We start from the raw sequence: 13,835 nt of genomic DNA, 5'->3' as shown, positions 1-13,835 counted from the left end.
ACAACTTGATAGATGCATGTCAGAAAACTGGCATTTTTAAAATTTGAAACTTTTTGCCACATACAGTTTGATAGAAGCCCTACCAAATTGGGGCCATGGCATGAATAATTAATTTAGACAGAGCTGATCTGATTTTACATTTCCAGTCCTCCTTTTTCTAGCCATTTGTAGTTGCAGTCTCAGACTTCCAAGGTGCCACTGGGTTGTGGACTTCCACAGTGCCGTGTGTTGCGTACTATCTCTTAACCTCTGGATTAGTAGCACAATTCAAATCATGTGTGCCAAGCATGGACTCCAGATTCAGATATATTTTAATATGCTTTTTCGTTCAGCTCCTAAAACCTACTTCTTTTATAACTATTAGCAGATTTTTTTAGAGAGAAATACAGTTTAGAAAATGGGTCATAAATTCTTCTGCGGTGAAATTATGTTATTTATATGTCTAAAATAAATGATCTGATATATAACTTATATTGGTCACTTAAATTATTGAAAAATATATATTGCCACCATATACTGTTTTATATAAAATATTTATTCTTACTATGTTACCTTGAAACCTGTAATTTAAAATACCAATTCCTTATTTGGCTCCTAACAATTCAATGTCAATATTAACTGGTACGGCAACAAGTCATTTTTCTACACTTTTCCCCTTCATTTAAATGTTTGAACAAAATTAAGTCCATGACATTTATTTACCTCCAAGTCTTGCCCTGATAGAGATGTCTGGTACTGTCCTGGAATTCCATCTCTTGTCCTGTTGTAATTCCTCTAGAAGAATTTTTTGTCTGTTTATTGTTGTATTAAATCCTGTGTCTGGTCTAGGAACTCGTTGTTGTGGTTTCACATCGCTAAAATTCACCAAGGTTGGTATGGTTCTGCCAATGCCAGGCTTTAAGTCAGCATCAGCACCAGGACTCAAGAACTGTGAACAGGGATCACTTAAAGATATGTCATCTCTAAGTGGAAATAATGGATAATCTGGTCCATATGGTGGGGGATAAGGGTAATGTAGATGGCAGTCTGGAAGGACTGAAGGCGGATAAGAATGAAATTTAAGAAAAGCAGGATTAAATTTCTTTTCAAATCTGCCATAGTCATGTCTATCATCAATTCCTACCACCAAAGGCATGTTCATTTTTCTTAAGAGATTACAGTAATGTGGATAATCCATTTTATCAATTCCTTTAGTTGTTGAAGAGATGAATTGTTTAGGGATACTTATCTGTCCAGGTGTACACTGTGAATTCATGTCTGTGGTGTTTTATCTTTATAAACTTTTGATGATTGTAATCTGATGATTCTTCTCCCTGTAAATCTACCGAATCTTCTATTTCGAATAATTTCTAAGATTAGAGTCAATTGAGCATAAAGTGATTGATTTTAAGTTTCTAAATTTCTGAAGCGTAGGTTGTTATTTTCTTTCAGAAAAATACCTTTTTCTTCATAGAAGCAATAGAACACTAGAGAAATAAGACTTAAAAAATAAGAGTGTTGCTGGGCAACAACTAGAACTGTAACTCATTGAACTCATACACATCATAATATGATTATTTGTACTGGGAATTTCATGATGCCTTCTGCCCCAGAGTGCAGGAAAGCCATGTCCAATTATTATTTTTAATTTTAACCATAAGTTAATTACTTATGGAAGCAGTTGAGTGACATAAGGGAGCCCAGGCGGCATAAGTTGGGCTGCTTAATAACAATGGCAGCAGTTCAAACCCACCATTCGCTCCAAGAAAAATGAGCCTTTCTGTTCCAGGAAAAATTTAGTTTTGAAAACTTACAGAGGCAGTTATACTCTGTCTTCTAGGGTTTCTTTAGTCAAAATTGACTTGATGGTAGTGAGTTTGGTTTTTGGATCTACTAGGCTAGCAGTTGGAATCAGCCTCAGAAGAACTGGTAATCTATTTCTGAAAGATCAGAGTCATTGAAAGCCCTGCTTTGAACAGTTGTACTCTGAAACACATTATTGTCTTCAGTTGGAATTCACTGTATACCAATGAGTTTGACTTTTGGCTTTAATTATTTATGAGCAAGATGATATTCCATAAGAAATATAGATAAAGCAATTCAGTCATAGTATATTTTTGGAAGTAAAAATAGCAATAAAAATCAGTATTTAAAATATATAAATTATAACACTTGTCACTTATATCAATGGATGTTTAAATTTGCTGTAAAAATGAATACTTATTTTTAATTTTGGGCCTCTCATTCACTGCCATTGAGTTGATTACAACTCATTGTGATCCTGCAGGGGTTTCTCAGCCTGTGTGTCATGACCCCTTTGGGGGTCGGATGACCCTTTCACAGGGGTCGCCTGATTCAAAACAGTAGCAAAATTACAGTTAGGAAGCAGCAACGAAAATAATTTTATGGTTGGGGGGGTCACCACAAGATGAAGAACTGTATTTAAGGGTCACCGCATTAGGAAGAATGAAAACCACTGTTTGAACTGCCTCTTTCGGTTTCTCAGAGTGTAACTTTAGAGTTACAGAAAACCTCATGTTTCTTTGGTGAATACATATTATACTGTGTCTGTGGGTGGCACACATTACTAAGTACTAAGTACCATGCTATGACGTGGCTGTGGGAAACCACACAAACACCTTGGGAAACCAGACCAAGGAGCACCTTGGAAGCCCACAAGTTGGAATCAGCTAAAGGCAGCTAAATGGTTACATCTTGTATCTCATTTTTATGGAAAACAATATAGTCGAAGTGCACCTTTTACATGCTCTAAGTTATTCATGATTCCCTGAACTCTACTGAGATGTTCCTGGTGAGAACACAGGTTTTTAAATATATGTTAGGGAACGTGTAGACAAAAGAGTCACTTATTTTAATCTAACAAATCGAATGTTCATTTGATTTACTAAAAGACTTGCAATATCTTGACCTAAATGTTGGTGGGATGCAAATTAGTCAAGTCTTTCTTTAGGAAAACATGTCTGAAGAGTCTAAATTTAACCCCGGACCTCATATATACAAGGAAGAGTTTCTTGAGAGATGTGTCCTCTGTGGAATAAATGGTACTCAATATAGTTTACTAAACAATGCATGCATAAATATATGCAGCAAACTCAGGAAATATTAGGAAATCTTTTCACTTTATTTGGTGTTTAGGGACTCTATGAAGTAGCATGTTCTAGTTTTGTTTCATTAAGACTCCACAGGATGGTCTTTCAGACTTTTCTGCTATTTGAATACCTACTATGTGCTAAAAAAGACTAGGACTTGAGGCTAAGATGATTACACAATAGATAAGATTCTATCTTTCAAGAGGCAGTTGCATAATGTATAAATCACATCAACTGTAAGGGAGTGGTGATATCTGTTGTAGAATTAGAATAATTATATTCCATATAACAGCATTATAGGCCTGGGATAGGTTGAATTAGGGGATCACAGTCCATTTTGAAGTCCTTCATCTAGTCTCTTATAACCAGCTTTCCCATGATCACTCACTTCTTTTTTTAAGTTTTATTGATATAAGTCAAATATGACACACTTCCATTGTTCATTTGCCTTTTAAAGAGTTGTATACATGCCATCACAATCAGTTCTAACGCTCCCTTCCCCCTCCTACATTCATTATTGGCTCTCTAATTTTCCTCATTCCCTCCACACCCACCACTGTCCCCAATAAACCATTACATAAATTATTGTTTCTATGCATCCACTCCTCCTGTCTTCCTAAACTGGAAAACATAACAGAAACAATAAAAATCAAAAACACAACTAAACAGAACGAAAATAATAATACAAAAATAAAGTGTAAGAATGAAAAGACCACTAACAATATCAAAAAACCAAAGAAGACATTTCTGTCGTAGAACAAGTGAGAAATATTTAAGCCTAGAAAAAAATCCAGGGTGGGCCAAGAGGGCCGTCAAGTGATCAAGAATATTATACCGTAGATCGAGGATCATTCACTTCTCAATAAGGGTAATAATAAACATTGTTTTTAGGCACTGTTCAGCTGCCCACGCTTCATTTTTCCATGTACTTAGATCAACTGTATACCATTTATTTGTAGCTTGGTCGATCCCAAGTAAATCATTTTAGTTGCTGAATAAGGTAGAGTCTTTCAAACTCTGAAACCCGGCCTGGCTTTGTGCCTTTTCACATTTAGCCTGAGCTGAGGGCGATTACACAAGCAAACTGGCTCCTCTAGGCCGGGCACTGCCAAGTCAATTTCATCTGGGTTTTTCCCACTAAGCTGCCCACCCCCACGGCCACCCGCGGGCCAAGCCTCCTGGGTCATTCCTACTATGTGTGGGTTCCCTTCAGCTCCCAACTAAGTTCTACAGATCGATTAAATAGTAATCGCTGAAATCACTAGTCCCAGGCGATCCTTTGAGGGTTGTACCTGGATACTCAGTGCTCCCGGAGGGGCTACCTGTGGTTCCGTGGTGTACGGGAAGCCTGCGACTCCAGGTCTGCCATCGTGTTGGGAGTCGCTGGGCCGTGGCGCCCCTAGGTACCGCAGGAAGAAGCACCGTGCACACTGTGCTGTGGGCGAGCCCATGGGTGCAGCCGCGGTGCTAGCCGCTGTGGCCGAGGGCCTTCTGTGTGCTGCCCCTCGACCAACGTGATGTCCTGTTCCCGGCACTGGTCTCCTCCCGGCCTTTGCTCATCTCTGGAACACGCTCAGAATGGTCGGCACGCAGGCTTTGAACCCTGAGATTCCTCTCCCAGTTCCCGAATCTTCCACAAGAAGCGCATCCTTCCCAAGATCCCCCTGGCTGGCGGCGAACGCCGGGCTCAGGGGACAGCTAGCTCTTCCAGAATTTCCCTCAGGAGCCCCCGACGACGACGACGATGTCCACAGGCCAGACACCGTTCTTGGATGCTGTTAGGTGAGGTGCGCCCGCTAGGGGGCCGAAGACCCCCTGCTGGACCGCAGCACCGGAAGTGGCGGGCCTCGCTTCCGGCTGCCCCGGGCCCGCTAACTCCCGCCGGCGCGTGCCGCCCGGGGCGGGTGGAGGCGCGCAGTGTAACGATCGTTTGCGTGGGCAGTCGGCCGGCGGCGGCGGCGTGCGGATGGAGGCCTCGGCCCGGGGCCGGGCGCGGCGGGCCAGGAAGCAGGCCCAGGAGGGGAACTCCTGGCTGTCCTGTCCCGCAGGCATCTTTCTCTCCGCCCTCCTCGTGCTGGCGCCCTCTTCAGGTGAGGCCCCGTGGGCGCCGCCTCCCCGGAGCCCCCTTGTAACCGCAGCGCCACCTCTCGCCGCGGGCCGGGCATCCTGGAATTGCAAGGCGGAAACCGCCCCTGTGCTCCTTCAAATGATGGGATGGGTTTGCCTGGATAGCACTTATCCATCATATCTCCCCGCCCTCTCTCTCAGTGGCTCCCTCTATCTATTTATCTACTCACGTCCACCTAAAAAATAAGCAAAACAACGACAGTAAACAATGTAATGTTTTCCCTCCCGTTTCCTTCCATTTTGTGTGTTCAGCACGTGGGTATTCAATTGTGGGATCCTATCGAACAACCCGAAACATTCTTGCATCTGTGTGATTGGACAGGAGCTCTGGGTGGCTTAGTGGTTACGCGTTGGGCTGCTAACTGCTAAGTCAGCAGTTCAAAACCCTGAGCCGCTGGCGAGAGGGAAGTCGGGTTTAAATTGTCAGGAGCACTTTGAGCTTGTCTTTTAGGGTCTCCATGAGTGAGGTTGGTCTTGGTTTTATGTTTAATTGGGGCGGAGATGCGGACTACCTCTTGTTTGCATTTGTGAACGCTACTGTAAGATTGGGCATAACACGATAACATTTACCAAAAGCTTTTCTGTGTGGACGCAGTAAAGTATACTTGTCCCAAAGAACCAGACGAGAGGAAAGGTGCTCATCCTTGAGTAGGCATCAAATTAACTGGATGGCTTCTTAGGACCTTGTTGACTGGCTCTCATCCCAATTTTATTCCATGGATTTGAAGTTCGTCTGGCAGTGATATCTAACAAGAGAGCTTTACTTTTTTGAGTAGAAGGCATGCAGAGTAACTCCACATTTTCATAGAATTAATGTATAAATAGATCATCAAAGCATCTTCTATTGAAAATTTAAAGTTGAGTTGACCACTAATCAACTCCCCAATTCAGCTTATGAGCCACTTGCCATATGTACATTTCAGTGTGTTAACTTTGCTGATGTTTTCTTATGTATACTTTATGCAATGAATTATTATGCCTAATAAATACTTGAATGCATTTTAAAATTAGTTCAGTTGCTTTGGTATTATCAGTGATAGTTGAGTGCCACCTATTGGTTTCATCTACAAACTGCAGTTATACTGAGATTTTTTTTCATGTTTCACAATGTTGCTAATAGCATTTCTTCTGGGTACCCAGCGAATTAAAATACTTTTCTTCTGAAGTCAAAAATAGCCTGAAGAAGCTGGTAAGCATAAAAAAGAAACAAATTAGAATTTGATGTTGACCACAGAATTTGGGGGTTCAAACTGTAGATTCTTTAAAAGTAAAACATCTTCCCAAATTAATAAATAAAAAGCACAAAGGAGACTCGTAAAAGTGCTAAAATTGTTCAAATAATGGGAGCAGGGGTGAGAAAACAGTTCCTCATAAGTATAAAATTGAAGGGCTGTGTGATATAGGAATGCCATTGGGGAGCAAAAGGATGAGGGATTAGCAATTACAAGATACACTAAAATTCAGACACAACGAAAGGCCATTCTTCTACTCAATATACGGAATAGTCAAAGATAACCCTTTAATTGCCCTGAAAGACCAGCAAGCTATATGAACCTGGTTGATGATCTTATCCTAGTGCTTTCTTTTTAAAACTCATACCAGGCTATCTATCTCTTTGTAACATAACAAGATCAGACATAGAAGTTTTTCTTAGATATTTGGTGCTGTAATAACAGAAATACCCAAAGTGTGTGGGTTTATTGAAGACATTTTCTCACGGTATAGGATGGCTGGAGTCCAATCAAAGTGCTCGTTCTGGGAAGGCTTTCTGCCTCTGGAGGCTCTGGAGAAATGTCTCTGTTGAGCTCGTGGGCAATTATCATGTGGTACAGCACCTTTCTTCACCCATCTCTGCTTTTCTTGCTTATTTCATTTGATTTTATTTATAGCTTCACAGTATTCAGTTGGTCTCATTTGATCATATTGAATTAACATAACAAAGACCACCCACAATCAAGTGGGGTTATAAGAGACAAAGACGTTTGTATTTACAACACATGTTCTGGAAGGCACAGTTCAATCCATAAGAACAGTATAAGAACTGTGCCATCTATAACTATTAAAGACCTGATATAAGTATAATATTTTACAGTGTGTATAATATTTCATGCAGACATTTAAGAATGGAATTCTAATTAGTCCTAAATGTGACTGGGGAAACTGAAGCTTCTAGAGCAGCGGTTCTCAGCCTTCCTAATGCCATGATTCTTTTGTGCAGTTCCTCATGTGGTGACCCCCCCACCCATACAATTCTTTTCATTGGTACTTCATAACTATAATTTTGCTAATGTTATGAATTGGGTGACCCCAATGAAAGGGTTGTATAACCCCTAGAGGGGCAGCAGCCCACAGGTTGAGAACCTCTGTTCTAGAGCTTCCGGTGACTTTCCTAAGATCAGTTACAATGGTAGACTTTAAGCTGAAGTCTTTAGAGTTAGATTATAAACTTTGAATTCTATACCATCATCACATGTCACTACTACCTTTATGTTAAAAGGTTGAATACAATGCTTTATTGCATGTTTTATACTGCATGTCCCACTTGTTCTCTGCACCCTATTATGTCTGTCATATTTGTTCACTCAATAATGATTGAAGATATCAGATATGTCATATTTAACAATTACTGTGCATAGGAGGTGATTGGAAAATACCATGGCTTGAGTCAGGCACAACTTAATTTTCAAAGTTCATTTTTGCTTTTCAACACTTTAAAGAGGTCTCTTGCAGCAGATTTGCCTAATGTAATATGTCCTTTGATCTCTTGACTGCTGCTTCCATGTGAATTGATTGCTGATCCAAGCAGGATTAAATCCTTGACAACTCGGTCTTTTCTCTTCTGAGCATGGTGCTGCTACCAATTAGTCCAGTTGTGAGGATTTACATTTTCTTTACATTGAGTTTAATCTATACTGTAGGATGCAATCCTTAACCTTCATCAGTAAGTGCTTGAGGTCCTTCTTACTCAGCCAGCAGGAAGGTTGTGTCGTATGCATATCGTAGGTAGTAAGCCTTCCTCTAATCCTGATACCACGTTCTTCGCTTCATTTGCTGGCGAAGAATATTGAAAATATCCTGGACTGCCAAGAGAACAAACAAATCTGGATTTGAAGTACAACCAGAATGCACTTTAGAGACAAGGGTAACATGTTGTCAGGAGAGACTAGTCCCTGGAGAAAGAATTTACATCATGCTTGTTAAATGAGAGGCGTAGCAGAAAGAAGGAAGGCCCCCAACAAGATGGGTTGACATGGTGACTACAACCATGGGGTCAAATAATTGTGAAGAAAGCGCAGAACCAGACAGTGCTTCATTCTGTCGTAGGTTGGGTTGCTCTGAGTTGGAACTGACTCAACAGCACCTAACAGTAACAACAACTACTATTTAATACTTGAAGAGGAATGGTGACACAGTAGCTACACACTCTGCTGCAAACTAAAAGGTTGGCGGTTGAAGCCTACCCAGCAGCACTGTGGGAAAAAGATCTAACAATCTGCTCATGTAAGGATTTCAGCTTAGATCATACTGTGCAATACTTCTGCTCCTTCACCTGGAGTCTCTATGATCTAAAATCAATTCAAGAGTGCCTAATTATACTCTATGTTTACTATGAGCAAGGTATGTATGCTTACACTGATTCTTGACCTGAGCCTTCATCCTGCTATAAAAGATATTTATAATCAATAAGGAAGAGTATATGTACATAAAGAATTATATAGTGAGTCTAATGATGTCCCAATGATGAACTATGCTAAAACCAAACACAAAACCCACCACCAAGTTGAGTCTAGCTCATGGCCACCCAATATAGAGTATCCAAGTCTGTAAATCTTTATGGAAGCAGATGGTTTCATCTTTCTACTGAGAGGCCGGGGGAGTTGAAAGAACACCTTGCTGTTAACAGTTCAACACTTATAAGTGAAAATGACAAATAGGAAATTTGATGGAGAAAGATCTTGTGATTTGGTTACAGAAGTTTAGGGAATATAGTCTTTTAGACATGAAGACTTTATTCTTTCTATGTGGATATAGAAAGAGCCATAAATGAGATATAGTTGGGAGAATATGAGAAGCAGCAGGTAAATTCATTTCATTGGAACAAATGAAGGACAGGAGAGTTGGGCAGAGAGTATCATAGAGAAGACTAAGTTTTGACACTCCCCTTCAACTGAGATAAACGGTGCTATGATGTTATGCTATTTTCCCTTCTTGGAATTTCTCTAAACTGTTCATTATTCCTCTTATTTTCTGTTTGTTTCTGACAGTTGGCTATTTGATTCGATTTCCAAGAGGATTTCATTTGTCCCAAGATATGGTGAAAATAGTGGGTTCAACAAATTTTCCAGGTATATATAACTACATTCTCTGTAACTTTAAGAACACAATTACTGCCTGTTTGTTTACTTTTCCAGTTCTTTGGTAAAGACTAACTAATTTTTCTGTTTATCCTTGACTTTTTCTATATGATGGGCCTTTTTAGTTTATAGCATTGGGTGAAATTTAGTTCCATATGACTAGATTCATCGAGGTCTAGTGGGTATAACTGCATAATGTGTGCAAAGAATGATTATTATAAAAGTTTATCTAGTTAATGCTGCCTAAGATATTTTTGCTTGTTATTGTATAATTTATATAGTAATATTAAGGATATAAGCGTTGGACTACTAACAACCAAGTTCATGTTTCAACTCTACCACCAACTCAGTGGAAGAAAGCTAAAGCTGCATGCTTAGTTAGAGTTTCACAGTCTCAGAAACCCTACACTGGAGTTAACCCAGTAACAGGAGGCTTGGTTTGGGGTTCTATAGTAATAGCAAATGTATGCAGTTTATATATCGTAAACCTGTTTCAATGAGATCCTCATTATGAAGATTTGAAATTATTAGAGGTTTTGATATGGTTATATGAAGCACAACTATATTTTTTTACATATTTTTGACAGTTGATACCCATGCCACAAAATACGGCCTCTTAAAAGTACAAATAAGTAGTTTTTAGCATTTTGACCAAGTTACTAAATGATTAAAACCAGCTGTTATCAGTGAAATCCAGGTCATGGTGACCCCGTGTATGACACAGTACAGTTTTCAATGGCTAATTTTTTTTGCAAGTAGATCACAGGGTCTCTTTTGCTAGCTGCCTCAGAGTGTAATTGAACCCCAGCCTTCAGTTAGCAGCTGTATGAATTAATTGTTCTACTTCGAGACTCCAGGTAATAACCAAAAGAATCAACCCAAACCCACCATTGGCGAGTTGATTCTAACATAGGGACCCTGTAAGACACACTTGAATTGCTCCATGGGGTTCCCAAGGCTGTAAGAAAACAGACTGTCACATCCTTCCCCTGTGGATCCTGGTGGTCCCAAACGATCTATCTCTTGGGTCCCAGCTAAGTGCTTTAATCACTGCCCCATCAACCTTTAATTCTAGGAATGTGCAATAAGGAAATCTCACACCCATTCAGTAAAACTCCCCATTCCCCTCTGCTCCGAGAAACCACTTTTTTGTGTGTGTGCCTCTTTTGGACATTTCCTTTATATGGACTTATAGAAGGTATAGCTTTTTATGTCTGACTTCTGTCATTTGGAATGATGACTTCAGGGTTCAGCCATGTTATGTGTAATGGTACTCCATTCCTTTTTGTAATCAAACATTATGACATTGGAGGAACATACCATATTTGTTTATTCATTCATCATTTGTCGAATATTGGCTCTTTGGCTCTTTTTTATAATGGTTTTAAAACACTAGTGGAACATTTATGTAAACATTTTAATGGAATCATCTGCTTTTACTTTTCTTGATTCTATCTAGGAGTGGATTGTATTGTAATCCTTAGGCTAATTGACTTTCCACCCTGCAGTGGCTAAGGACTCCAAATTCCCCACCCGTTTGCCAATACTTGTTGTTGCTTTACACTAATGCTGTTATTGTTGGGTACAGGCAAGTCAGTTGTAATTTATTGGGACCCAGCATGACAAAGGGGAACTGCTCCATAGGCTGTTCTCACAAGGGTAGGGTCATCAAGTCTTTTCTCCTGTGGAACCTCTGGTGAGTTTGCATGCCTTACGTTTTGGTTAGCAAGCACAGCTTTAACCATTGGACCATGCAGGCTTCTTCATAGCCATCCTCTGCCCAAAAAACAAGCTCACTGCCATCAAGTCAACTTTGACTCATGCTACCCTTTTAGAACAGTATAGAACTGCCTTGCTGGGCTTCTGAGACTCACTTTTTTTTTTTTTTTGTAGTTAGTTCAAGGATCATTTGTTGGCTTTTAGTGTTTTCCAATCTAGTCTGTTGGGGCACCGTGCCCTGCCCCCAAAGTCCAGCTTCAGCATTCCCTGGGGACCTCATGGCTCCATTCCCTTGATGTTCTGTTGCACCCCCTTAGTGTTTTGCCTCGGTGTGGCGGGATCAGATCGGGTGCAATTCCCACAGTGTGTCTCTGGTGTAGTCCTCTGTAGGGCTATGGGTCAGTGAGGGGCATCATGTCTCATAATGAGGCTGACCATGTGGTTCGCCCTGTGGACTGGCTGCTCTAATTGGAGTCATCATCCTCAAGGTGGGCATCCTCTCTCCTCCTTCCCCTTCACCAGCACCCATGCACTCTGATCAGGTATGTCCTTGTCCTGGAGCTGCAGATTCAATGCCATCTTTTGAAGTAAATTCTTCTGGGAGGAGGGGCAGGTGTCCACTTAGTAGTTGGGATTGGGGCCGGCCCCCCAGACCTCTCCACTGGTTCCCTACTCCGCACCAGCATGTTGCATTCACATCTTGGAGCACTGGGTTGAAGTCTGGTCCCTCCTTGCCTGCTCCATAGCTACCTTAATGAATGTGAAATGGTACCTCAATGTGGCTTTCAATTGCATGACCCTTGTGGCTTTTCCTCATGAGTGATTACAAATATTAACCTATGTTTTATTCTAAGTACTGTGCAATTGTAGTTCTTATTTTGATGTCCTTAATCAATTTGGAGTTAATTTTTATATGTGCTCTAAGGTTAGACTAGCACTTCATTCTTTGTTCTTATGAGGTGCTTTCGAGTCAGTTCGGACCCGTATCCAACTTACGCACCACACAATGAAACACTGCCCAATCCTGTGCTACGCTCACAACACTCCCTGGGCTTGAGCCCATCGTTGCGGCCACAGTGGCACTCAGTCTCCTTGAGCATCTTCCTCTTTTCGACTATCCCTTCACGTTACCAAACATGATGTCCTTCTTCAGGGACTGGTCTTTCCTCATAACATGCCCAGTGCATGTAAGACAAAGTTTTACTATTCCTGTTTTTAAGGACCACCTTGGCTACACTTCTTCCAAGACATACTTGCTTGTCCTTTCAGCGGTCCATGGTACTTTCATTATTCTTTTCCACGCCACAAATCAAATGCATCAGTTCTTCTTTTGTCTTTTCTATTCAGTGCCCAACTTTAACATGCATATGAGTCTATTGAAAATACCATGACTTGGGTCAGGCATGCCTTAGTCCTCAAAGCAACATCTTTCAATACTTCAAGGAGGTCTGTGCAGCAGATTTACCCAATGAGCTGCATCTTTTGATCTCTTGGCTTCTACTTCTATGAGTATTGCTTATGTATATAAGCTAGACAAGATCATTGACAACTTCAGCCTTCTCTCCAATAATCATGATGTTACCTGTTGGTTCAGGTGTGAGCATTTTAATGTTCTTTACATTGAGTTGCAGTCCATACTCAAGGCTGCAATACTAGATCTTCATCAGCAAGTGCTTCGAGTACTCCTCACATTCAGCTAGCAAGGTTGTGTCATCTGTATATCAGAGGTTGTTAATGAGCCTCCTCTAACCCTGATGCCATATTCTTCTTCATGGAAATCAGCTTCTTGGATAATTTGCTCAGTGTTCAGATTGAACGAGTATGGTGAGAAGACACGACCATAACACATACCTTTCCTAATTTTAAACCCTGTATGATTCTCTTGTTCCGTTCTCACAACTGCCCCTTGATCCATATGAGCGTAATGAAGTGTTCTGGAATTTACATTCTTTTCAAGGTTATTAATAGTTTGTTATGATCCATACAGTCAAATATCTTGGCATAGTCAATAAAATATGAATAAACACCTTTCTGGTATATATTGCTTTCAGCTAAGATCGGTATGAAATCAGCAATGATATCCTTTGTCCCATTCCCTCTTATGAATCCAGCCTGATCCTCTGGCAGCTGCAGCCATTGTTGGATGACCTCTAGCAAACTTTACTTGCATATGATATTAATGATATTTTTCTATAATTTGATCATTGCTTTCTTCTTATATGATGTTCTTGATGTCATCCTGTAAGTCATCAGGTCTTCTGTCATATTGTTCAGTACAGTTAATCTGTTCATGGAATGTTCTAGAAATTAAAGGGTGATGTACTAAAGGTCAAAATTTGGCTCCTTTGGATTTGTTTTAATTTTCTTCAGCTTCAACCTGAACTTATCCATGAGCCATTGATGGTCTGTTCTACAGTTGGCTCCTGACCTGGTTTTAACTGCTAATATTGAGCTTCTCTATCATTTCTTCCTACAAATTTCTGTGTATTCCATCTGGAGAAGTCCACATGTATAGTTGCTATTTGTGCTGTTTAAAAAGGTATTT

General features: G+C 40.5%; 2 protein-coding genes across 3 annotated transcripts in view; one reads left to right on the top strand and one right to left on the bottom strand.

Moving 5' to 3' along the window:
- Nucleotides 1–1,255, bottom strand: part of SPMIP7 (sperm microtubule inner protein 7) — a 99,956-nt gene extending 98,701 nt beyond the window's left edge. The window contains exon 1 of the mRNA XM_075557315.1: nt 703–1,255. Coding sequence (XP_075413430.1) covers nt 703–1,255 — 553 coding nt within the window. The remainder of the gene's footprint in view (nt 1–702) is intronic.
- Nucleotides 1,256–4,991: 3,736 nt separating this feature from the next.
- ZPBP (zona pellucida binding protein) overlaps nt 4,992–13,835 on the top strand; it is a 123,719-nt gene continuing 114,875 nt past the window's right edge. For both annotated transcript variants that reach the window (XM_075557505.1, XM_075557504.1), the window contains exons 1-2: nt 4,992–5,179; nt 9,482–9,562. In XM_075557505.1, coding sequence (XP_075413620.1) covers nt 5,056–5,179; nt 9,482–9,562 — 205 coding nt within the window. In that variant the 5' untranslated portion in view covers nt 4,992–5,055. The remainder of the gene's footprint in view (nt 5,180–9,481; nt 9,563–13,835) is intronic.

The sequence above is a fragment of the Tenrec ecaudatus genome, chromosome 9 (genome assembly GCF_050624435.1).
Source record: "Tenrec ecaudatus isolate mTenEca1 chromosome 9, mTenEca1.hap1, whole genome shotgun sequence".
Lineage (NCBI taxonomy): Eukaryota > Metazoa > Chordata > Mammalia > Afrosoricida > Tenrecidae > Tenrec > Tenrec ecaudatus.
This window is presented reverse-complemented; position numbering and strand designations above follow the sequence as displayed.